This window comes from Cygnus olor, chromosome 21 (genome assembly GCF_009769625.2).
Source record: "Cygnus olor isolate bCygOlo1 chromosome 21, bCygOlo1.pri.v2, whole genome shotgun sequence".
NCBI classification, from domain to species: Eukaryota; Metazoa; Chordata; class Aves; order Anseriformes; family Anatidae; genus Cygnus; species Cygnus olor.
In genome coordinates this window covers 6,428,875-6,453,416 of record NC_049189.1, presented here as the reverse complement: position 1 = coordinate 6,453,416, position 24,542 = coordinate 6,428,875, and the positions used below count along the sequence as shown (strand labels likewise).

At 55.9% G+C, this 24,542-nt stretch overlaps 2 protein-coding genes across 2 annotated transcripts in view; one reads left to right on the top strand and one right to left on the bottom strand.

Moving 5' to 3' along the window:
• Positions 1 to 784: 784 nt before the first annotated feature.
• Positions 785 to 12,935, bottom strand: LOC121058184 (ATP-dependent RNA helicase DDX19B). The gene is made up of 12 exons (XM_040533386.1): positions 12,777 to 12,935; positions 12,233 to 12,281; positions 11,744 to 11,797; positions 10,716 to 10,851; positions 8,413 to 8,505; positions 7,725 to 7,827; positions 6,882 to 6,996; positions 6,124 to 6,301; positions 5,440 to 5,677; positions 4,261 to 4,423; positions 3,244 to 3,435; positions 785 to 2,667 (listed from the first exon to the last, which is right to left on the bottom strand). The coding sequence occupies exons 1-12, from the start codon at positions 12,831 to 12,833 to the stop codon at positions 2,606 to 2,608; spliced, it is 1,440 nt and encodes a 479-aa protein (XP_040389320.1). The 5' UTR covers positions 12,834 to 12,935; the 3' UTR covers positions 785 to 2,605.
• VWA5B1 (von Willebrand factor A domain containing 5B1) overlaps positions 12,324 to 24,542 on the top strand; it is a 26,135-nt gene continuing 13,916 nt past the window's right edge. The window contains 10 exon segments of the mRNA XM_040533385.1: positions 12,324 to 12,461; positions 14,018 to 14,143; positions 14,892 to 15,023; positions 15,221 to 19,220; positions 19,644 to 19,805; positions 20,097 to 20,319; positions 20,458 to 20,600; positions 20,715 to 20,846; positions 21,042 to 21,166; positions 23,291 to 23,467. Of these exon segments, the coding sequence (XP_040389319.1) occupies positions 19,082 to 19,220; positions 19,644 to 19,805; positions 20,097 to 20,319; positions 20,458 to 20,600; positions 20,715 to 20,846; positions 21,042 to 21,166; positions 23,291 to 23,467 (1,101 nt within the window). The 5' untranslated portion in view covers positions 12,324 to 12,461; positions 14,018 to 14,143; positions 14,892 to 15,023; positions 15,221 to 19,081.

The window sequence follows — 24,542 nt, the reverse complement described above, 5'->3', positions numbered from 1 at the left end:
TTGAACGGAAAGTCGTTTCTCTGGAACCAAAAATGATTTTTTTCTGGAAGCTTAGCATCATCTTAAACAAGAAATGCCCGGCAGCTGCACGTAAACGCCTCGGAGGGCGCCAAGGTCAGACATCCACGTTGTGGCTGCTGCTGCCCCCACCCCACCGGTTGGCACCTCCAGCCTCTGCTGCGCGCCAGATCGCGGCCCTGCGCCATCCCCCTGCTGCTGCGGCCCCAAAAACCAGCCAGCACCGCCCAGAGTGAGAGCAGCGTGGCCCCCGCGGAGCGGTTCTGCACCTGGAGGACATTCCTCCCACGTGCCTCCGTCTCACACGGAGCTGAATGAGACAGCTCGGTCCTCTAACAAACTTAGGCAGCACCTCCTAAGCGTAGTTTAATTATTTCCTTTAAAAAGCACATCAAGTCTCCCTCTAGGGAAGCGCCGTGCAGGGAAAACACCTCGCTGCCCCCTTTCTCCCCCTCCTCCCTTCCCACCTCTCGCTCCACACCTGTGGGAAATGGTACAGCAGCACGAGAAGCGCTGTGGGGAAAGAACGGCGTTCGCCTGACTTCGTTCAGGGTATGGCAGCATTTAACGATTCCTGGTGGGCAGCTGCCTTATTTTCACAGGAAGAATTCCAGAAATTCCCCATCAAATCCGCTGGGGTTCAGCCTGGCTGCTTTAAGAAAGCCAGACACTGAAAACCCACCAGGCCTCCTGGCTGCGCCCCTCCTTACCCGAGGCTTTTAAGCAAGAAAAAGGCGTCCAAGCAAGAAAGGAGCTGAGGCACCGCTCGGTACGTGTTCTTTATTCCAATTAAAAGTACATTAGAAACAGCACACAGGACCAGCAGCAGCTTCCGTGACAATTCAACCCGATGCACTGCTGTCGCGAGGTCATTCAGCTGTACTATTAAAGTAGGTGATTGAAACGTCTTCCACTCTGCACGCAAGCACTCACTCACCTGCCACTTTAAATAGGTTTCCAACAGAATAAAAATAGATACACCCCAGAATACAAAAAGTTTAATTTTAACAGTTTTTTTTTCCCCACTAAAGCCTTTATACAAATTGATAAAAGGGTGCACAATTTCCTAAAATTTTAGGTACATTTTAAACGAGCCTTTTTTTACTTGGTAAAAGGATCCATGTTCCTGTCTTTGAACAGAATATGATGGCCAAAATTGCAAAGTAAATTCCTAGTTAAATTTACAATTTGTACATTTGTTTTGAAGTGATTCCGGCACTGAGTAGCAGGCCGATGGCTGCTCACGCATGTCCCATTTTCCCCCAAGAGCTGTGCACCACTAAGTTCTAGGTCAGGAGCCTCCTTCTCCTGGAAACCAGGCTGGGGCAGCAACCCGCAGGCTGTCAGCTGTGCACGCTAAAATGGTCCCAACCGAACTAAAAACCACCGAAGTCGCCAAGAATTCCTTCTCTGGTGAGGATCACCTTAGGGCAAGAGACTGATGACCTGCCTGTCTGCGCTACGAGCACAACGAAAGCGGAGGCGCTTCCCCTCTGAAATTTGGCTGAGCAATTTAACTCAAAACTCTGATGCTGAAACATCCTGTAAACGTAAATTTGGTGTTCTAAAGGTATTTTTTTTTTTTTGGTCAATACACGCTATTACGATTTTATTTTTATTTTTTTTTAAGCCAGACAAATATTTCTGTTACTGGTCAGCGAAGTCCAGCAGTCGTGTACATGATTCACCCAGCATCTCAGAACCGGCACTACCTGCCTGAAGGTGACTAACCCCCACTCCAGCGGACACTATAATTTCACGGAGGTGAATTTATTCAGAAAGTCAATTAGTACAGTTCCCTTCACACTGTCCCTCCCTCCCCATCTACCCACCTATAGTTTGGCAAGGTTAAACGCTTCAGATGAACTTCTAGAGTACTTACTTCAGCACTGCCACCACTGCACCGCTTTACGTACAGTGGCCATTCTAACAAGTCAAGGACAAAGTAAAACAAAATACCGCCCAGCGAAAGCAACACGGCACCTGTGTTAGAGAGTCTGACCTACTGGAGACATCCTTTGGACAATTTACTTAACAAAAAGCTGGGCAAATCCATCAGGAAGCCAGAAATGAGTCTTAAGAGCTCAGAGGAATGCCAAAGAGAATGACATCCTATTTTGTACAGGTCGAGTTTCTAGCCAAAAAACAGCTGCCTTGGTCTGGTTTTTCTTTTTTTTTTTTTTTTTCTTAACCCATGTCCATTATATATTTGGCTGTTGAATTTTAACTGATCACATTTAGGCTGAATTTTACTCCAATTATAAGCAATAAAGCTTTTTTCTTTCCCAGATTAGTTTTGGATAATTACATATTGCCTATTTTTGGCAAGTCTATTTCTTAGAATTCAAAAGATCTTTCCATTTTAAGGCTAGACTAAGAAATGTTAAAAGCTTCTGTAAACATTTCCTCCCCATAGTTGCACATTTTGAAGTCCAACTGTAATTTTTAAAATGAGGTAATTTTTGTGTACTCATATCTTAGGAGTCCTTTTCGGGACTAGCTGAGAGGCATGCCAATCTGAACGCTGATCCAATTGTAGTGGGAGAGCTTCCACAGCAGGGTACACACCAGTTCCAGCAGCTGTACTTCAGTTAGTTATCTTCTCGATTTCATCCAAGTCGTCAGTGTCCAATTTGTTTATCTTTTTGTCTGTGAAAGATGAGAAACAAGTCACGCACCGTACCACAGAGCAGGGGAGGGAAAGATGCTTTCTTCAGGTCGTCCTGAGTGCAGATTTATCCATCAAACATTCATTCAAAGTTTTATGTTGCAGTTTTAAAACCTCTTTCTTTTCTCAAAGGCTCACCACGATACTTATACGTTACCAGCTCCACATGTCCATTTGAAGGACTACCCAGGTAACCAGCAGACAGACAACTTATTTCTACTCCCACAATGCAGAAGCTCACAATCCTGAAAGTAACTTTTCGGTACTCGAGAGGCACCTACTGCATGCTGCCCTACAAAAAACCGTGGCTCTCACAAAGAGTGTTACGTGGTAACAGCTCAATACCCTCTTGCATGAGAACAAGTACTGCTTGTTGTGCAGTTTCTTTTCCAAATATTTCTTTTGGAGCCAACTGCAACGCAAAAATGCAGCTCATGCTCTCCTGCATGCAGTTTAAGGCTCAACAAACATTCATTAGTCAGACCTGCTCAGTATACAGCAAGTCAAAATTCCGCAGGAACATCTAATTTTAGAGAAATAAGCCTGAGGGTACGTACTGAAGTGTTCCTGGATTCTGTTGAGAATATTCATGCTGTGCTTGCTGTCCACCATGTTGATAGCCAGACCTCGCTTGCCAAAGCGACCTGTGCGCCCAATCCGGTGCAGGTAAGTCTCGTTATCAGGATTTCCATCTTTATCCACAGGAAGGTCAAAATTGATAACAACAGAGACCTGCTCTACATCGATCCCTGGTAAAAGAAAGCATCGGATGCCATTTAAACCATTTCATAGCAGGAACAGCCTCCTCTGGCCCAACCTGCGTGCGTTTTTATCAAATATCTAGGTTACTCAACAGCTGAACTTCCAGCTGTTTTCAAACAGCTGCCGTGTAGTTGTCTGCAACCTGTGCAAAGACTTAAAAACCAGTCTCACACTCTGAGGCAACACCAAACGGGACGAAGGCTAGCCCACAGAACCTACAAGTGCTAAGTGTAAATGGATCTTCTCCCCGGGGTAATTACGGGGTAGTTTGACATCTAGCCATCTAGCGACCACACCAGAGAATCCCACTGAAGTGGCGAACAGAAAAACAGTCTGAGCTGCTCAGGTTTATCCAGTGCTTAACAATTTCTCCTCCTTTCAGCAGCTTTGCTTTTTCACAGATTGTGTTGTCTTAACTGTTCCAAGACGTTGAACTGCAATACGAATTCCTACTGGAGTTAAGTAGCTTTCAGATCTCCCTGTTTTGGAAACAGGGAAATGTTTTTTTATTTTAATCATTTAGGGTCAGCAGTACAAGCTAGACATGGCAACGGAAACATAAGAACGTCACGGGATGGACATCTTCATCTCATGCTGCAGGAAGCCTACAAGGAGCCCCGTGTTTGCCCACAGCCATCTTCATATGCACAGACACAGGCAGCAGCCGAAAAGTCCAGGAATTGCTTTAAGGAACCTTGTTTGTCCACACTGGAACGCTTGATACAAATTCCTTCTGCAAGCTGCTCGGCAATATTTCATCTTACAATAAAACACTGCTCCTGCCCCCCCGGCGCAGCTCTGCCATGCCCTACCTCTGGCACAGACGTTCGTGGTCACCAGCACCTTCTCTTTGCCCTCTCGGAAGCGCTCTATGACGGCAGCTCGCTGCTCCACCATCATTTCCCCACTGAGCAATGCCACCTGGTGGCCTTCCTTCGAGAGCTCTGCCGCCAGCCAGCCAGCCGTCTTCCGAGTCTGAAACACAGAGAGAGAGAGAGGGCCGTCTTTGGGAGGAAGTTTTAACGTTGTAGGACATGAAAAAGCCTCTCTTGGCTAGACTGGAAGTTCCATGGCTCCTCAGTTTTGATGTTTCACAAGGAAATGGCTCCTGAATGCCCTCCCCGTCCCAATCTGGGCTCCCAGCTCTCGTATCAGACATAGGAAAACATCCATCTGCCACCGCAGGAACCCCTGTTTAAGAGAAGTACAGGGGTTTTTTGGTGCTCTGCTCCTCAGTTTTCACTCCATGAGGAGACTGGCATTACATATGTGCACTGAAGTCTCAGGACCATTGTCAAGAAAACAAAACTACTCAGCTTGGAAAGAGACAGGGTTTGGGCAGGGTGAAGCTGTGAAGTCCAACAGAGGCTCTACACCGTGACCAATTAAACCGTTTCCAGCAATGTTGTTCTTCCAAGCTCTGGTTATGTCTGACATCTCAAGATAGCGCAAAAGCAAACTGCTGCAGCAGTCTCCAAATACAGGTTTTATCCTGAGTCAAGCTTTATGGGGCTCAGCTGGTGCTATCTGCACTGTTTTTCTAAGATCAGTGTCTTCCATAAAAAAGAAAAAGCCTCAATATAATTCATGGAGAGATCCCAGCTGTGTAACAGCCCATTACCAGAGGGAAATGGGGGAAAAACTCTGTATCAGATGAAGTACAAGACTTTCCCATCCCTCACTCTGCCCTGTTTTTATCCACCTTCCAACCTCACTTTTTTTTTTCTGTAGTTCTGACCAATATTGTTTTGGAAAAGGCTGCATTACTCTGATCTTTGCTTCAGAAGACTTCAAGAATAAAAATGGCCATTGTGGATTGGCCATTTCTTTCAGTGAAATCAGGATATCACTAAAAGAAGGTGCCAGAAAAGCCAAAGAAAAGAGCAATCTGTCTCCTTGGTTACCTTTCGGAAAAAAAAAAAAAGCCAGATTTTTAGCACTGACAGATTCTAACAGGGTTCTTGGGACTAACATTCCCCAAAAGGACTCACGTGGCAGAAGATCATGGCCTGGGCAATGGTGATAGCGCCATAGACATTACAGAGAGCCTGGAACTTCTCATCTCTGTTATTGCACAGAACATAATACTGCTTAATAGTGTCCAGCGTCTCCTCTTCTCGCTTCAGCTTGATAATGTTTGGGTCAGGAACAACTTTTTGAGCAAACTTCCACACAGAATCCTCAAACGTGGCTGAAAACAGAAGCATCTGGCAGTCCCTGGGGAGCATCCTGCAAGAGAAAGCGAAATGGGCAGGGTCCCCACGCAACAAGACCGTGGCCCTGTGACACCCTGATGGGGTTCATGCCCCACGCAAGGCAGAACATCCTCAGAGCCATTTCCACGGCTGCAAAGGCTCGTGCTTTTCTCACCAACACCTGATCATTCCCACGTGGAACGGAGGCATCCAGACTCACATTCTTAAAAATAAGTAAGCCTTACTCCAGGGACAGACGTTTTATTCTCCGAGAAAATTAAACTGCTTGTCATCCCCTGACATTCTGCCTCTACCAGCCATTAGGATTACAGCTAAATATATCGTTTTAATCTTGTTGCTTTCTCAGGAAAGACACCAGTCAAGAAGGTAGCCCCACTGTCCCTATGTTACAAAATAGCTATCGTTCAGAGGAAGAAATAGTTGCCTCCCTACCCGAGGCAACGTTCGCCGAGTCCTTACCTCTGAATGCGAATGCTCTGATCCTGATGGCCCTGGGTTGCTATCATCACATCAGCCTCGTCTAAGACGAACACCTTGATTTTCTTGGGGTCTATGAACTTCAGCTTGGAGCACCAGTCCAGCACAGTGCCAGGCGTGCCGATTACAATCTGCTCAGAGATCTTCTGACCTCTCTCCACTGCCAAGACACAAAGGGAATCGTTCACAAGGTGGCTCTGCAGACAGCGAAACGCTCTGCCCCCTCTCCCGCTCTGAACTAGCCTATTTCACCATTTGACTGCTCTACGGTACACGTAGCTGAAAGGTCAGCTGTGCTAGTGCTACGTGTCCCTTCACAGGTGAGAAAGTGAGTGTGTGAAGCATACAGGACCCACTGCTTCATTCCAGTTGGAAAGATTTAACAGTCAGCACAATTCCTTTAATTCAGCTGTTAGACTGCATCTCCAGACTGCACAAGCCACCCGTAACAGCTCAGTACAACTCCTCGTATTTAGCTGAGATTGTGTTAAGGAAGAAATCGTGGTAAAGCCAAAAACATTCATCACTGCCCCAGTGCCACCCTCTAGGTGAATTCCCATTACTTTAAATTTGTATTCAGTACAGATCTGATACTGGCGAGAACAGGGCTCGGCAGTGCTCACCTCTAATACGAAGCCCAGCAGACTGATTTGCATGTTTTAAAAGCGTTACGTTCCAGGGCTGTATTGCACCCCCACTTTTGCATGTGCAGCCTGTTGGTGGTGTTTCACCTTACTCACATTTATTGCCTCGCACAGCATATGCGAGCTTCAGCTCTGGGTAGAACTTTCCCATCTGTTCGATCACTTTTCCCGTTTGAAGTGCCAGCTCGTATGTTGGGGAAAGGCACAAACACTGGAGGGACAGAGGAATAATGAGTGCGAGATGACCAATGCCCTGGGCAACACTACGACACCTGCTTTTAAAAACCCTACAGAGGGCAAACACACAAGGAGCTGACCTGTTGGTGAAAACCTATCCAGTTCTGCATTCCGAAACTATGGCAAGGAGTTTATGTACTACAGGCACCTGGCGACTGGCTTGCTGTGTTCCGTTCTGCTTTTTAAGACCTGAGAATACAGATTGTCTGCTCGGGGACAAGCATGGATAGTAATAACAAGGAATCTACCACCTATAAGAACAGCATTTTTTAAGGAAAGGATCCTGGCCTTGGTAAAAGTGCTCAACTATCTTCTAAGGATATTGGGTCTAAGAAGTCCCCTTCCAGGCAACGTCTGCCCTGTTGTCACAGCTGTCTTCTCTTCCAACCCAAATTACACTTCCTCAACCCCTCTCAGCCTGCAGCATTTCTCTGATTTACTTCCTCCCAGAATGATAACTCCTCGCGGGACAACGGTATCCTGAGCAACAAAAGGGAGGGAGCGTCAGGAGCAAGCTGCTAGCTAAATCCACATCTAAAGGCTCCCCACGCTGCCAGCCCCTGCTGAGCTGTTTACAGAAACAGCACTGCAGGGACAGGTTCAGCAAGCCAAGAATTTGCTCTCAGAGGTCCCAAGAGAAGCCCAGCCTCCTCACGAGGTGGCCCTGCGCCACCCCAAGCCCCACAGAACCAGAAAAGTTACCTGTGGGTACTTGTTCCCGGGTTCGACGCGGCTGAGCATGGCGAGGACGAAGGCAGCCGTCTTGCCAGTACCAGACTGAGACTGCGCGATCAAGTTCTGCGGGCTGCAGCAACACAGGGCAGGGTTAAACACCAGCGTGAGCCCAACCAAACGAGCCGCCCAGCAGTGCTGGACGACAAAGAATATGCAGCGAGTGGAGGCTTAACCACTTCAACAGCTTTTAGATGCGTCGCCGCGCTGTGTGGGTGCCTACCGTAGGGCAGAAGTTGGTTTCTGCCCTCTACCAACTCTCTTTCAGCCCAAGTGACCTCCCAGTTATGGAGACTTTGGAGGAAAACTGCTGTCCTCTGGCAGCATGCACGTTATGCACATCTCCCCCTGGTGTTTCAGTACTTCCCACCTTGCAGCTCAGGGGTGCAGAGAGGAAAACCTGCCCAGCAGACGATGCAGCACCTCAACTACCCCCACCCAGCCCGGATTGCTGGAGCCGCGCTCTCTAGCAGCTTTATTTCTCCCTGGATTTACCAGTACCAGCCCTAGGCAAAGGAAAAACCCAAGGCAGCTGTCACATCACAAATACTGGGGCCGGGGAGCCCTTCACCACCCTCCCATCCCCAGTTCAGCAGTGGCACTCAGGTCTTTCAACTCCTTCCTCTACTGACAGGGAGCAGCAAGCGCGTGTACGTACGGTTCGGCAAGCATCATGGGCAGGGCGTTCTCTTGTATTTTTGATGGTCTGTTGAAGCCCATGGCATAAACTCCTTGCAGGAGCTGCGGTTTCCTGAAAACAGAGAGGTTTTCTTTTAAGCTCTGCCTTCAAACCCCTTCGAGGTAAGCATCCCAGCAGGCAGGGTTTTGGTAGAACCAAAACAAGGGTCCCTCGGCGTTCATCTCACCGAGGTCAGCGCAATACCACAGCTAGCCAGGGGCCTCTAACCATTATTCCAGCCATATGATCCCTTTATTTTTGTTTGTTTTTGAGAAAGTTACCCTCTTAACTGCTGTGAAGCTGTGGGCGTATCAGAAAAAACTTCCCTGTTCACACCTTGTTACCCGTGGAAATGTAGGTACTTCTCCAGCTGAACAGAAATGCCAAAAAAAATCACGTTTTCCGCTTAGATACAGAAGCAGCACCGCGTTGCTATTCTGCTGCAGCCTATTCAAATCCACTTGGTTTTCGTTTGTGGGCAAAAAAGGTGAGAAAAACCCTTCCGACTGGACCCAGAGCTGCCAGGCTCTGCGGGCCCGTTGCGATCCCACTGGTGAGTGACTGCGACAGGCACCGGGAAGCTGCAGCAGCAAGGGAGAGCACAGCGCTGCTTGGAACAGAAGCTTCAAAAAAAAAAAAAAAAAAAAACCCCAAACCACCTCAATTTACTAAGTCAAGCTGCACGCCTGCCTTTCGCACTGCACGGGAAACTTTGTTTCGCAGCTCCAGAGGCTTCTGCTGGGCTTCTCGCATGTTCTAAAGCAGCTTTTCAGACAAGCACAGGGCGGAGACCATTAATCCTGTCCTTCAGGGCAATCCCTCCTCTTCGGATCTCAGCACCAAAACGGTCACTCCTTGAAGACTTGAGTATTAGACAAAGTAGCCTCTGTCGCTACAACCCAGGGGTGCAGCCACACCGCCAGTCCTCAAACACTCACACTGCTCTTTCTGCAAGGGAGCTTTCCAGTCCCAGCCGGTGCTCGTGTAGCCGAGGAGATTCGAGAACAACCTAAAACTCAGGTTATGGTGTCAGCAGACCCTTACCGCCGACCTCCAGGCGCTCACTGGAGTGCCGTCAGCGGTGTCGAGAAGCGAGCGCTTTCCACTCCAGGCAGGTTACGCTTTTCCTGCTCGCCGTTTCCTCCTGTTAAGCACTCCCCATTCAGCACAACCCGCTTTTTAAAAAGCCCGTATTACTTTCAGGGGATGGCTCGAACAAAAGCCCTTTGAAACACAACCTTGTGCTGCTCAGCAGCAAGGACGCAGAGCCCGGCTCCACCACAGTTGCCAAGGATACACCGACTCGTAAGGCGACGACTCAATTAGTCTGCTGGCCCCTGTCATTAACTCCCTTGCATTGTTTGCCTTCTGAAAGATGGGAATTAGTCTAAAGGGCACCACAGGCTCTCAGTTTTTTGGGAGACATTCAGCCATGAACGTCCCTGACATCGCTGGAAACCCAGACCACTGGCAGAGGAAAGACAGGCACCCTCCCCTTGTGCTGTTCGCTGCTGGATCTTCCCAAATAACCCAAGAACGGGAACAGCAGATGGTTGTGCTCGTCACCTCTGCCAGTACAACAAACTTCCCGTTTTCCTGCACGCCCAAAGAACAGCCACGTCGCTGGAAGGCGGTCTCTGAGCGTCCCCGCGCTGGCTGCAGCACCTGCAGAGAACCAACGCCGCCTGTCCCACCGAGGAGGGCTTGGTGGTGGTGGTGGCCGTGGAAGGACAGCCCTCCCTCTGCTCGGCCCCCTCGCACCGACCGCACGCAAGCTCCACCAAAATCACACATTAAAATCCAGAACAGCGTGGCTAGAGCTGATTATAGAAGGAAACGCTGGCTGTGCACAAACCAGGGCCTAAAAGGAGCTCGCTTCAGATGAAGGCCTTCCCAAGGCACCAAGATGAAATAATTCTCCTTGCGTTTAAATAATACAACACGTGATATGCTCATTTCTTAACGACAAATTTGCAGCAACTTAAACCAGAAGCCTATGCACTTTTCAGTGGTCTGAGGCGGCCGGGAAATCTAACAGGGCACGAGGAGAGACCACAACCATCTGATCGGCTCCAGACTCGCCTCTGTTCTCACAGGCTCCTCAAAACAAGTCCGCGCTGCCCCTGCCGAGCTCAACAACACTTCCCCCAACCGTGGGGACCAAATAACGAGCTGCAAAACAGCCACAGGGGAGCCCGTTTAACCCTTCTGCTCTTCAGCTTGATGCAGAGGAGCTCCTGGCACCACGACCAGCCTCGCAGCCCCGAGCTGATGGCACTTACAGGCGCAGTTCCTCGAAAGACTTGACGGAGTAGAGCGGCGAGGTGGGGTCCCTCTGCAGCACCTCCACCTGGTTGGTGGTGTCCACCAGGTTGCTGCGGATCAGCTTGTTGAGCAAGGACTGGGTAGCTCTGTCCTCTGTCAAAAAAAAAGGAGGTGGGAAAACGGTCACGGCCTGTTTCAGCCGCTGCTCCCGCTGAAATGCTGCACGGCACGGCCGGTCGGAAAGGACACGCTGCACCCAACCCCAGAAACACCCAAACTCCCTGTTAGAGAGCAAAACTGTGACAGAGCCCGGACTTCCCGAATGAAACGTCTGTCAAGGCACCCCCCACGATATTCAGGAAGGCAAAGAAAAGCAAGCTCAGTTTTAAGGCCAAGGGGAAACCTTCACAGACACGGAGCTCTGCTTGTTAAGCTGCAGGTTTCAGATCCTACAGCTCAGCACCTAACTGCAAGATGGGACAGGGCCAAAAGCCCCACTGTCACCTGTGGACAGACACCTTTTAGTTTTGTTTTTTGTATTTTTTTTCCTTTCGAGGAAGGTTTGAGGACAAACAGCATTTCAAGATTCCAGGGTTGGAACACTCTAAGGGCTGAGGATACAAGAGATCAAAACAGAAGGCGAAGTTGCTGCACTTTGGGGTTTTCCTCACAAGTCTGCCTTCTAAAGTGAGCTTCTCATAAGACACCTTCTGAAGGACTTAGGGCCGTCACCCACCCCTTAACAGCCATTTCAGAAATGCAATGTCTTGGTTGCTTCTGAAATTCCAGCTCTGGGTTATCCAATGGCTCCTGCACCCAGCCCTGCCTCTGAGGACACTGCTGTCCCCTCACCTCTCTTCACTCTAATCCAGGAGTCCCCCAAGTTATTACAGGGCCCAACGGCTTTAAAATTTACAACTAGGTCCTTGGGGCAGGAGACAAGATCATCCACCCTGGGGCATAAGGTGGACTTACTTTAGGTACATAGGAAACAAATCTCTCTTTCCACACGCCTCGCCACAGCATTCACCCGATCAGCACCCACCTTTCTCCTCATCCTCTGTCTTCTCGACATTGTCGTCCGTCTTGACGACGGCACCTGAATTCAAAGAGAGGGGAGTGGGATTTAGGGGATTTAGGTTCAGAATTCTGTGGAAAAGCTACGGAGCAGCTCAGCAAACAGCCCTGTGGCTGTGCAGCAGGAAAACCAAGCAGAGCTTGCTCTGCGCGGCCAAATCAATGCCGGTGCCTGGTCCAAGCCAAACACACCACGAAATCTTGCCATCAAGACACAGGCAGAAAGAGTTAGCCCAGCAGGGCAAGCTCAAGAGGTGGATAGTTAAGTCATTGCGACTGGCTAAGCAATCTTAGCTTTCTGTTTTGTTTTTTTTTTTTTTCCTGCAGCTTTTTGACCGGTCGGGTGTTGCTCTGCTCGGACTCCACCATCTTCAGGGTCTTCCCCTCTGTCCCCGAGGGGTTCTGCTCCCGCTCCAAACAGGAATGTGGTGAGACCACCACAGCGAGGGTAACTCACCGTTGGAATCCGGCTTGGCTTTGTCCTCCTTCAGGTGCAAACTGCTGAGCTGCGAGCGAGGAAAAACAGCGGGGTCAGGTCCCCAATGGGGACAGGGACAAGGACGGGGACGGGGGCTGAGCGTCGCCAGCGCAGGGTCCGTGCCGCTGCCGGGACGGTGTGAAGACAGGGCACAGAAATGGGGGCAAAAGAGGCGTTTGTGGGCCATGAGAGGCAGCAGGACCCCGAGGTGAGGCACCACCTGGATGCACCGTGAGGGGAAAGGATGGGGGGGGATGAAGAGAAAGGAGGAAAAAATATAGAGAGATATTCCCCCCTCCCCCCCGTCCTGAGGACCCGGCCCCACGACCCCCGAGGCACCGAACGACCCAAAAAAGGAGGGAAAAAAGGGGAGAATCGGGTCTCCGCAGCGCTGCCTGCTTGCTGCGAGCAGGCGGCGGCCGCCCCCAGCGCAGCCGGGCCCCGGCTCCGCACCGCTCCGCACCGCTCCGGGCCCCGGCCCCGGCCCCGCTCCGCACCCGCCCCGGGCCCGGCCGCCGCTCACCGACTCCGCCGCCGCCTCCTGCTCGTCTACGGCCAGGGCCCACGAGTCGGTGGCCATGGCCGGGCCGGGCCGGGCCTCGCCGCCAGCAGCCGCAATGGCGCCGGGCGAGGGGAGGGCGCCTGCGCCGCGCTCCTTCGGGCCGGCCGGCAGCGGCACGGGCAGGGCGGGCGGCGTTCCGGGAGAGCGGCGTTCCGGGGGGGGGAAAGGGGGAGAACGGGGGGACACGGGGCTGCGAGGGCGCTGTGTGGGGCTGGGGTCAGCCCGAGCCTCCTGTATGGGCTCAGTCCCGGCCCCTGTGTGGGGCTGGGGTCAGCCCGAGCCTCCTGTGTGGGCTCAGTCCTGGCCCCTGTGTGGGGCTGGGGTCAGCCCAAGCCTCCTGTATGGGCTGGGTCCTGGCCCCTTTTGTGATGTGGGGCTGGGGTCAGCCCGAGCCTCCCTGTATGGACTGGGTCCTAACCCCTGTGTGGGGCTGGGGTCAGCCCGAGCCTCCTGTATGGGCTCAGACCTGGCCCCTTTTGTGATGTGGGGCTGGGGTCAGCCAAGCCTCCCTATATGGGCTCAGACCTGGCCCCTTTTGTGATGTGGCGCTGGGGTCAGCCCGAGCCTCATGCGTGGGCAGGGTCCTGGTCCCCTCTGTGGTATGGGGCTGGGGTCAGGGCCTGCCTCACTGCACGGTGTGGGGACCAGCCCCGTGGCATGGGACTGGCAGCCAGCCCTGCCCTGCTGCGTTTTGTAGGGCCCAGCGCTATGCCATGATATGGGGCTGGGGCCAGGACCTGCCCTGCTGCGTGGGGTGCGGTCCCTCAGGCAGGCGAGCCCTTCTCCCAGGTCCTGGGGAGCGGCTGCTGGAGCTGCTGACACCTCCCAAGACTCAAGAGACCAAAACGATGCAAGTTTTTACAGCTTTGGGGTCGTTTATTTTGTCCTGGAGCTGCTGAGCCTCCATAGGCCATGACTGGAAGGTTTTTCCCCACAGGCAGGGAGGTGCAGCGTTGGGGTTCTGAGTCCCTTTGGGAACTGAGGCTTGGGGCAGAGCAGGGGCTGTGACATTTGCAGGGGAACTACAGCTCTTTCTGCCCCTGAAACGGAGGTGCAAGGAAGAAAACCAAGGTTGTAGCGTGAGTCTGACTTTTCTAATGTTGGCACATGAGCGACACAAGACCTGGCCCTTCGCACAGCCCTCTGTGATTTTTTCCTTCCAGATAAATCCAGGAAAGTCCCTCTCGTCCCTTTCTATGCAGGTACCCTGCAGCGTCTCCGTGTCACCGAAGCCTCCTCTGGACACCGAGCGGAGGGGCTGGGAAACCTGTGCTGTGCTCCTGGTGCGTGAGAGGCCCTCGGGTGGGTCACACAGCTCGCCCAGTAAAGTAAATAAACCTGCCTCAGCTACGTTTGTTGGTATGAATCTGGGGATTTTTCCCAACATATGTTCTTTTCTTTGGCAGAGACAAAAGCCATAGTAAGCAAACATTGAGCCGGCAGCCGGCTACATGGGCTACTCTGCAGCTGATTTATTTGTCTGATCAGAACCGTAAATTCTCCAGCTTTGGGGCTGAAGTCGGCCTCCGGGGGAGGGAGGAGACTCGGCTGGGGTCTGCTTGTAGAGTTGGTGGCCAAGGTGGTTCGTTAGGGACGCTGTCGGTCTGGTCACCCATCCTACAAGAAGGATTTGTGCTGGAAAACCTCATCCCTGCTGCATGTCCCCTCCTTGGGGAGCTGTGCAGCCCCATCCCCAGCAGAGGTGCGTCCCCAGTGCCTCAGTTTCCCCTTGACCATTTTCCCTGTTTTTAAGCACCAGCCGCCCCGTGTGGTGCTGGTGTCCGGCACGAGCACATCCTGCTGGAACATCCTCGCTTGTGGGGCGGCCCCATGGGTGTCCCGCGTGCCCCACGGCAGCGAGCAGGGGGAGAGGAGCCCCGTGCTGGGGCTGCAGGCTGGGGTGGGGGGCTTTGATTTCCCCCATAAGGGAAGCAGACGAGCAAGGTGCCGTTTCCCTTCCTGGTGGGCTCCGTGCTCGTCCTTCATCCCTTCCCCATGCCCCCGGGAGCAGGAGGGGGCTGCGGGAGGGAGGCGGTGTGCGTGGAGGGCGATTGTCATGGTTACCTTCCCCGACAGACACAAATGGCTCCAGCTAACCATGGGCACCCACAGGGCTCCGCCAAGGCTGCGTCCACCCGGCCGCACACCGGGGGCAGCCGGTGAGCCGGGAACGAGCCTCGGGGTGCTCGCACGTGCGTGTCCGTCTGGGTAAGCCCGGTCCCCATCCGCACCCCACCGAGCCCCAGTGGGTGGCAGGGAGGGAGAGGGTCAGGGTTATTTTTTTTGGGGGGGGGCCGCCGAGGTGGCCGCTGTGCGGCTCCCCCCACCCCGAGCCCTGGCGCGCCGTCTCTCCCTCCCGTGCTCTCTCTCCCTCCTCATCTCCTGTCTCTCTCCGTGCCTTTCAGAGACAAAAGCAGGGCTGAAGCAGTGCCGGCCGCCTCCGAGAGCCCTCCGGCCACCTTCCCGGCCCCCCAGCCCAGCTGCAGGAGCTTGCAGGAGCGGGGGGAAGTTGCTCCAGCCCCCCCCCCAGCCACCCACCCACCCCCTCTCCCAAGGAAAGGTAAGGAAAAGAAAGCAGACGATGCTCTCCACTTGCTCCTGCACCTTTTTGGCAGGCCGGGCTGGCTGTGGGGGGGTTGGTTTGGGGCGGGGGTGCGGGCTGCTGCTTCGCCAGGCGGTGCACAATCCCGGCACAAAGCCGCTCTGTCGACAGATCCCTGTCACAATATTTTTCCGCAGGCGACAAGCCCACACTTGGCAAAGCTGCTGCTTCCCTACGTCGTCCCTTTCTCAGCTGGTTGGGGAGCCCCTGACCGTGTACCCCCCCCTTCCCCTGGCTCCCCAAAACAATGCCCCCCCGTCGATGGGGCTGTCCTCTCGCTGCAGGCAGGGGGCAAGGGAAGGGGGCTGGATGGTGGTGCTGCAGTGCTGGGGGTGACAGTCTTATCCCCTCCTGCGCAGAAGGGGGGAGATGACACGCTGCTTTGGGGGCAGAGGGGACCGAGCCCATCCCAGTGACCTCAGTGGCTTGGGGGGGCCCTCTGCTCCCCCCACGTGAAGGCTTGCAGCACCAGGGGCTGGTGTGCGTGCTCGGCCGGGCAGCTCTGTGCTGGGACGAGGAGGAGGATGGAGCAGGGCTGCTCCTTGGCCATGTCTGCATCCCCTGCCCGGCGCTGGCAGCCTGTCCCCGTGGCTCCCCTCTGACTCGGCCGGCTTCGTCAGAAGGAGCAAGGGGGGCTTGAAAAGTTTGCTTGCAGGTGAGGTGCGATGGTAACACCCAAAATTTGCCCCGCCGCCCTCCCCCTTGCCCCTGCTGACTGGAGGGGTAACAGCCCCTGCTTTTGGAGGTGCTCCCAGAGCAGGGATGCGAGTGACAGCTCCAGGAACCCAAATCCAGCCCCAGAACCTGGGGCAAGACCTACGGGCCAGCCCCTGCTAGAGGGACAATCCGCACCCCCTGAAATCCGTCCCCGGGGAGGTGAGGACAGCCTCGGGGTGCCCTTTGGGGCCAGACCAGCCTCTCCCACGGGGGCAGAAATCTGCTCCAGCTGGGAGCGAAGGTGCAGGGGGGGCAGCAGCAGCAGTTTTGCTGTTTTTTTCAGGGCAGGCAGGGAGTCGAGCACTTGTGTTTTGAGGCTGGAGAGGGCAGGGCGATGCCCGGAGCTGGGAAAGGCTCCCGCACGGACAGCACCGCTCGCGTTCTCAGGGTGCATCCTGGAAGCAATCGTGGTCCTCCCTCAAGCTTCGGCCCTGAGCCTGATACCACTGCTGTTCAGATCCCAAAAAGCTCTGGAAGTGCAGGGGTTTGGTCATTTTGGCTCTGCAGGCGGGTGGGGTGTTGCTTTCCCAGTGTGGCTGCCGGGAACCTTCCCGAGGTGCTGCTGGGGTTCCCCCACCGCAGCGCTGGGGCCGGGCTGGGGTGCAACAGGCGCTCCCGTGCACGTCTCCGCAAAGCACGCCGACTGTACCCCGCCTGGCGAGCCACTGGATGTCAGTGTTGATTGATACAAATGAAGCCGAAGGAATATCTGTTTTTTTGTTGTTTTTTTTTTCACCCGGTTGCACAACAACAGGCACCCTCCGAGCGGGATGGATTTCGGTGGGATCTGGTGGTGACTTTGCCGGGGTGTGAGCGGAGCTGCTCCCAAAACCCTGCTCCCAAAACCCTGCTCCCAAAATCCCCTTTGGGGAGAGGCACGGGCTGAGAGCTCAGCACCGAGGCTCGCTGGTCCCCGTGTGGCTGTGGTACCGGCATGAGATGTCTGCGGGGAATTACCAGGAGGGTTCCTTCTCCCCGTCAGATAATGTGGGGTGGGGTGGGGGGGAAGCAAGAAGGAGGAAAAGTCTGGGGTTTGTTGTGGCATGGGATGAAAGCACAGCTCTGCCAAATGGCAGAGGGCTTTCTGGCCAGCTGGGGCCAAGGGGACGTTTTCTGCCTGTTTAGGAGACCGACACTGAGGATGGGGTGAGAGCGAGATCCCCAAGGGGACAGCTGGCCTGTGCTCGGCTTCCCGAGCAGACGCTGGCACAAGTGGCTGCGTTCTCACCTCTCCCCACTCCCTCCTCACCCTCAGTCACCTTTTGGACACCAGTGCCCAGGCGAGGTCGTGTTGTGGGTTTTATCCCAGCAGCTGCAGGCAGCTCCAGGTCTGCTGTGGGTGCTGGGGACCCTGTGGTCCCTTTCTGGGTGGTGGCACTGCCGGGACCCCGGCGCTCTTTTGGGGGCCGGGCTACCTGCATGCAGCAGTCATGGTTTTCTTCTCTCCTCAATGCATGAAAACACACCTTAGAAGAGCATTTTTCTGCCTCTGCCTTTAGTACACCTGCTCCAGAGCCAGGTTTTTTGGCGACACCAAAGCGCTTAGGGGCACAGATAGCACCCGAGCAGCCCTGAGGAGCTCTCTGGGCTTCACGCCCTGCTTCCAGGCACATAATTGCCCTTTACCCAAGCTTAAAATCCAGCTCCCAGCCTGCCCGTGGCGATCACACCCGCGCTGTGCAGCAGAGCCCCGCTCTCTCCGCACGTCACAGCGGCCGTCCTCCGACGTCGGCGCAGCAGCAGCAGCGCCGGCCCCGTGCGTGGCGCACCGAATTCGGCCGGGCTGAGCTCCGAGCTCGTTACCAGCACAGCTCCCTCCCCTGCGGCCAAGGAAAGATCATTTGCAAAGCAAGGGGAAAATAAAGCCTGCCGGGGCCTGAGCGTGGCCGGCCGAGTGACGACTGACGTCCAAAGCCCTGTGCTGCTGCTCCCCTGGCGGGCAGGATTACGGGCACGGCTGGTTTTGCTGATGCAGCGAGCGCAGGGCGGCCGCGCCGATCTGTCCTGCTGAGGCCGGGCCAGCGGCTGTGATGCCGCAGCAAGCAGCATCCGAGGCTGGGAGGATGCGGGGATGCTCCTCACGGCCAGCAGCAATTGCTGGGGAGCGAGGGTCCTGCCAGCTGGGAGCTTGGGGTGGGCTCCTGGGGGGCGCAGGGGGCGCCCTGGGGGTCCCCGTGCCCGCCCCCTCCTCTCCCTGCTCTGTGCTGTAGTCACTGAATGGTGTCGGTTCCTCCAGCCCTATCCTGGGGCAGGGAAAGGGGCTCAGCAGGGCAAGCCAGAGCTTCCTGGAGCCCTCCCCGTCCTTTGGGGCAGTTTTGGGGCAGGGCTCCGGGTCACCTGGGGCCGGAGCTGGCACCCCGGCCCTTGGGGAGAGGAGCTGGTGCCGAGGAAAGCTGCTGGGAGAGGGCTGAAACGAGCTTGGCAGGAGCGGCCACTGTGCATCCGAATGTCTCTGCTAAGCCAGGATGGGTCACCCTGTGCAGGGGATGGGGAGGGCAGAGCCTTCCCTGAGGGGAACGTGTCCCTTGGGGGATGAGGAGAGCCTGGAAGGCCACAGCTAACCCCTTGTGCCCCCGCTCCAGCAGTAGCTGGGGGCTGGCGAGGTGTGCCGCTCGCTTCCACGATGTCCTGCCGCTGCCCGGCCCCGCAGTGGCCTGCATCCCCCATCGCTGTCTTACGGGGTCTCACCTCCATCCCCACCTCTGCCAGCAGGGCCATCACCCCGGGTCCTGTCCCACGGGGATCTCTCCTGCCCTCTGTCCTGCCCACAGGGCCGCGAGTACCCCGGGAGCCACTAGCAAGACTGCTGCAAGGAGCAAGCAAGGAAAGCAGCGGGCACAGAAGGGCCGCCGAAGACTCCAGGAGGTGGCGGGGACGTGCGGGTCCCCCGGGGCTCCTCCTTGCGTCCCCCAGCTCGCCACCGGGCGCCCCGTGACCACCGGGGAAGATGCCGGGGCTGATCAACCGCGGCACCCGGCGCCCGCTGCCGCTCACCGCCTCCGAGGTGACCTCGTGCGTCAGCGGCTACGCCTGCGGGATGACGGCCTCGCTCACCTACCGCAACCCGGAGGCGCAGCCGTGTGAAGGCAAGTTTCTGCACTGGGTTTGGGAGCACGCTGCTTCGGGAGCTGCCTCCCCTTGGTCGAGTCCTCAGGGGTTGTGAACTCGAGGTTACACGGGTCTAAGGGGTGCGTTCGTAGCAGCAAGGGTGCGCTGCTGGCTCACCTTGGTGCCCACCGGGATCCCCAGGTCCTTTTCGGCCAGCCCACTTCTCAGCCCGTCCTGGTGCCCGGGGTTGTTCCTCTGTTCCTTCCTTCCCCTGCTGAACTCCTTGAGGCTCTCACCAGCCCCATTTCTCCACCCGTTGAGGTGGAGGTGGCAGCAGCACACCCCTCTGCCACCGCTGCCGCTGGGAAAAACCCACGTGGGGAGCGCAGAGCTGGGGGAAGCAGCCCCCTGCGGTGGGTCTGGGCGAGGGCTTGCCGGGCTAAAACCCCGCTGGCCGGCAGGGCTCTTTGTCTTCCCCCTGGATGAGCACACAACCGTGGTCGGGTTCGAGGCGGCGGTGTGCCGGCGCGCCGTCACCGTGCAGATCAAGGACAAGGCCAAGATCGACGCCGCCTATTTCGACGGCTGCGGCCACCCCGACGGACGAGCTCACGACAGGAGCGGTGAGAGGGTTTTGGGGGAGCATGGGGAAGGAAAGATGAAAAAGTGTTGAAAAGATGAGGCTCTGGGGCTCGCGTCCTTATGGTGTCTGCCAAAAGGGACGGTCCCATCCCCAGCTGTTGCTGCTGGACAGCCAAAAGGGCGATGCAAAGGGCCGTGGGTTGGGCTCTCTAGAGGAATCTCTGCAGCAGAGGTTGCTTTGAGCATGTGGCCCAGGGCTGGGGTGGTAGAGGCCTGCGGAGGAGCAGTTTCTGTGACTGATACCGTGTCTCGTGGCATGGCCATCTCTGCAGGAAGGATTGTGATGGACGAGGACTTGGAGAGAATTGCATTTGTGGCTAGCCTGGGCACAATTCCTCCCCTGGAAAGCATCTCCGTCTTCATCAGCACCTCCTCGGAGCTGCAGACGCTGCCCAGCGGGGCCGTGAGGGTCCTCCTGCCAGCTGTGTGTGTCCCCAGGGTCCCACAGCCCAGCTCGGAGAGCACCAGCACCCTTCCTGGCCACCAGCTCCGGACGTACGAAGCCACGGGATGGGACTGAGGAGGAGGGGGGGAACGGGAGACAACACCCCAGAGCAGACGGGCTGCAGATGTGCAGTCCCTGGGGACGCAGCACACATGCCCAGCATTAACCGGGGCTGGTCTCACCCGCAGAGCCAAGCCCTGCTGCGGATCGGGGAGCCCGGAGCAGGGCAGCAGCTTCTGCCTGGCCCAGCTGCTGGAGAGCGAGGCCACCAACCCCTCCGAGTACGAGTTCAGCTTCCACCTGGAGATCCGGGGGCCATGCTTGCTGGCAGGTAGGGCGTGCTGCGGGGCTCTCGTCGCCTCTGGGCAATGCCTACCCTCATCATCTCCCTCCTGGCGTGGGGTCCTCTGGTCCTCCCCAACCGCCCCGCGGTTCCCCCGGGCAGGCGTCGAGAGCCCCACGCACAAGATCCGCGCGGACGCCGACCCCTCGGCTCGCTCGGCGAGGAGCATCGTCATCACGCTGGCCGACAAGCACACCTTCGACAGGCCCGTGGAGATCCTGATCCACCCCAGCGGTAGGTGGGCTCTGCTTTCCCTCCGCTGCCGCAGCCCCTTCCTAGAGCCCTGTCCCGTAGCGCTGGTGTCGGGGCCAGGGGCTCTCCGTGAGATAATCCCGGGCCCTCTCGGGGCTGCCCCTGTATCTTTGCAGTTGGGGGTGTCTATATTTCTTGCCAAGCTGACGTGTGGCTGAAGTGGTTCTGCATTTCCAGAGCCCCACATGCCTCACGTCTTAATGGAAGAAGGCGATATGACGCCCGCGGAGTACGAACGACACCTGAAGGGGAAGAACGATTTCATTAAAGGCACCAAGAAGGACCCCAGCGCCGAGAAAAAGGTGAGAAGCACGAGCTGCCGAGCCTCAGCCCGGGCTTTCCTTGGCACTGGAGCTGCGCAAGAAAATGCTTGCTTTGCTTGCTTGCATCACGCCGGTCCAATAACTGCAGCATCCTCCCTCGGAGAGGGGTTGGTGTGGAGGAAGAGGGGAAAATTCTGCGTTGCTTCTGATAAACCAAGTGTGGAAGAAGCTCTGAGATGGTTATTGTGTGTGTAATTAGTGCTATTCTAGCACAGCGTAATTAGGTAGGTGCGTTATTATAGCATTAAGGGTATTATTGCAGTGACATAGAATAAAATATTCTTTTAATTGCTCGGTAAATGTTTACCCTTTCTGGATAGCTGTCAGAAAGACAGAAGCGATCGGGCTTGGAATAATGAGCTCAACTGGAGACAAAGGTAGCAGAAACTTCTCTTTGTTCTGTTGACGAGCAAATGGAGAAATGTCTGCTCCGGGATTTCTGCCTCATCTCCTGGCAGCTCTGACGCGCTGAGTGACAGCTCCGCACCCCGAGCTGCTGCACCGGCGTGCCGGGGCTGAGCGGAGAGGAGGGGACCGGGGGAACCGTCCGAGTTTACGGGGTGGGGGTCTCCCCCAGCGCTCGTTTCCCCGAGAGATGCATCGCCCGCCTGCCCCGCTCCCTTCCCCTGGGCTTTCTCTCGCAGCACGGCGCAGGGATGAGGACGGCGCTCGCTCTGCACGGCAGGCGCCTCCTCTAATTGCCTCGGCTGTGCGGCAGGTGGAACGAAACAAAACTCCCACGCTCCGGCTCGGATGGCTCCCTAATTATTTCTGTGTCTTTAGCATGTCAAATTGGTTTTGGGGGGGATCATTCCAGAGACGTTTCCCCGCAGGAAGCCCCCCTCTGTGCCCCAGGCTCCCCCCTCCTGGAAAAAAGCCTTCTTCCCTAAACGCCTCGGGGTAGATTTCGGGTGAGAACCAACGCTACTCAGCGGGTGCCACCCGGCACCTCTTGCCTTCAGTGAGTTAGCCCAGAAATTTCGGCAGTAAACGGTCGTTCATTTCCATCCCTCGGGTAGCTATGCAGAAGCCTTGGATGCCCATCAGCTGGCAGGATGGTGGGGAGGAGCGCACGCGGGCATCACTCTCGGCCGGCAGGATCTGGTTAGTCCCCGTCACACGGGGATTTCGAGTCCTGGATCCCCAGGGGCATCCCAGGGAGCGCTGCACTTGGGTCCAGGGGCACAGCTCCATGCCTGGGCAGGGTTCCCAGTCTGAAATTGGATGGACATCAGTTCTGGGAAAGATCCTGATGAAAATAACGTTGAGCGCAGGAAAAGGGGAACGGAGCACACCCTTCCAGCTCCTGGTGGCCGGTTCATTTATTTCCCGAAGCTCGAGAGGGAAATGCAGGAGAAAACCAGCCCTTTGGGGTCTGGTTTCTTCTCGTGAAATCAGCAAGAACCGGCAGGCTCTGAAAGCAAGGAAAAAGGCAAAAAAAAAGGCCAGGAAAAGCCTGTGGGGCCAGGACAGCTCGCTGCACGGCCTCCTGTAGCCCTTTGGAGCCAGGGGAGCAGGTGGGGCGCAACGGAGTCACCTGGAAACCACGGCAGGTGGCAGAACCAGCTCGAGAGGGTTTGTCCTGGTTTAATTTTATCACGTCTCCAACGGAGATTGATCCTTGAAATAAAAGCAGACACAGCGCAGAAAGCCATCAGAGCTATGCGCGGCGCAGAGACGTGCGTCGTGTGGGCTCCTATTGAAATTCTGTCCTGAGTGACGGGTTGGGCTCTCTGAAGCGCTTCGGTTCCTACAAAGGGAAGCGGTGGAGGGGACGGGCAGGAGCAGCAGCAGGGCAGAGGTGGCAGGAAGGAAGTGAAGCGGCCAACGCGGCGTGCTGAGCGCCGCGTCCTGCGCTTTGTCATCGAGTGGCCGTGCACAAAGCCTTGGGTAGCTCTGTGCCTCGTGTCACGCCAAGTGGTGCTAACGAACTGTGTTACCCGAGGGAAATAATGACGATTTAATAATCATTTTGGCGAGGTGTTTTCATCACCGGGGCCAGAACGAGCATCTCCATCTGTAGGCACGCTGTGAACCCCCTCCAGGTGGAACGGGGCGGCAGGATGCTGTCCCCGCTGCCTTCCCTCTCCTTCTTCCCTGCAGACCGAGATCATCAGGAAGCGCCTGAACAAGGACATCCCCCACCACCCTGTTGTCATGCTGAACTTCTGCCCGGACCTGCGGACGGCCCAGGCGGACCTCCGCAAAGCCCCCGGCGAGTTTATCTTCCTGGTTGACCGCAGTAGGAGCATGGGCGGCGTGAGCATCGACCGCGTCAAGGTACCGCGTGGGATGGGAGGCGCCTGTGCGATGTCAGAGAGGGTTGTCAATTCTGACGAGCCTTCATTAAGAGGGGATGGGGGTAATTATACGCTGTGGCTTTAGTCATCGTGACCGTGCTGCTCGTTAGGTACCTGCAGTGACGCTTGCTGCCCCTGCTCCTCTCCTTCCCATCCGTGCACCAAACGAAAATGTATTTCCCTCTCCCTCTTGCTGGTTTCCCATCTCCTGTGACTCTTCTCCATCTCTCCCCGTGCCCGGGGCCTGGTCGCTGCCCCAGTGGGAAACCTCTGGAGAAGAACAAAGGATGCTTCGGGGCTTTGCGCCGGTCTTAGGAGACGTGTCACTGGTGGGCAGTGCACCCGGAGAAGTCGTTAGAGCACGAGGCACCCCTTTCTCAAAGACCACTTAACTCCTGTGGTCTGGTGGAGGGTTGTGAGCGGTGTGCTGAGCGCTCTGGGTAAAAAAGGGGCCACGGAAAGGCTTTGCCATGGTGTTCTGGGGGTCTGAAGTTCCCCCGGAGCCACCACACCGGATTCCCTTGCCCAGAGCCAGCCAACGGCAGCCTCCCCATGGCCGCTGGGTGGTTGCGCTGGGCTGAGTCCCATGGAGGGAAATGGGGGCACCGCGCCTTGTCCAGCGGCTGCAGGGCCATCCCGGCAGCCATCTCCCATTTTTGGGACCCAGCTCGGCTCTGTGCCACTGCTCATGCGATCTAGAGAGGTTCCTACACCGGTGGCTGTTTCATTATCCTTAGCCCTTAACGCGCTTTGGGGGCAGGCTGGTGTCCGCCAGCTGGCACGTCTCGGGGAGCAGCTCTGGCAAAAGCTCTCTTTGGGAAGTTCCCCTTGATTTTCGGGGCCAGCTGAGCCCCGATACCTTAAAACATTGCGCCCTCCTGAGCAGGCGCAGGGGCAGGCTTCCCCTTGGGGCTTCGATTGCAGCCAGGGGTGTCCCGCTCACCCCCGTCCCTAACACGGGCGACTGCCGGATTTGGGGTACAAAAGTGCCCCCCCCCAAAAAGTGTCCCCAGTGCCACCGTGTCCCCACCTCCGGCAGCAGCTCTGCCCGCAGC

Bases quoted from the DNA above. Each gene is read 5' to 3' on its own strand.
- LOC121058184 (XM_040533386.1), bottom strand. From the start codon at position 12,833: ATGGCCACCGACTCGTGGGCCCTGGCCGTAGACGAGCAGGAGGCGGCG. The intron at 12,282-12,776 runs GTGAGCGGCGGC...CCTCGCTCGCAG, and splicing joins AGGAGGCGGCGGCGGAGTCG to CTCAGCAGTTTGCACCTGAA. The intron at 5,678-6,123 runs GTAAGGACTCGG...TTTCTCTTGCAG, and splicing joins CAGAGCATTCGCATTCAGAG to GATGCTCCCCAGGGACTGCC.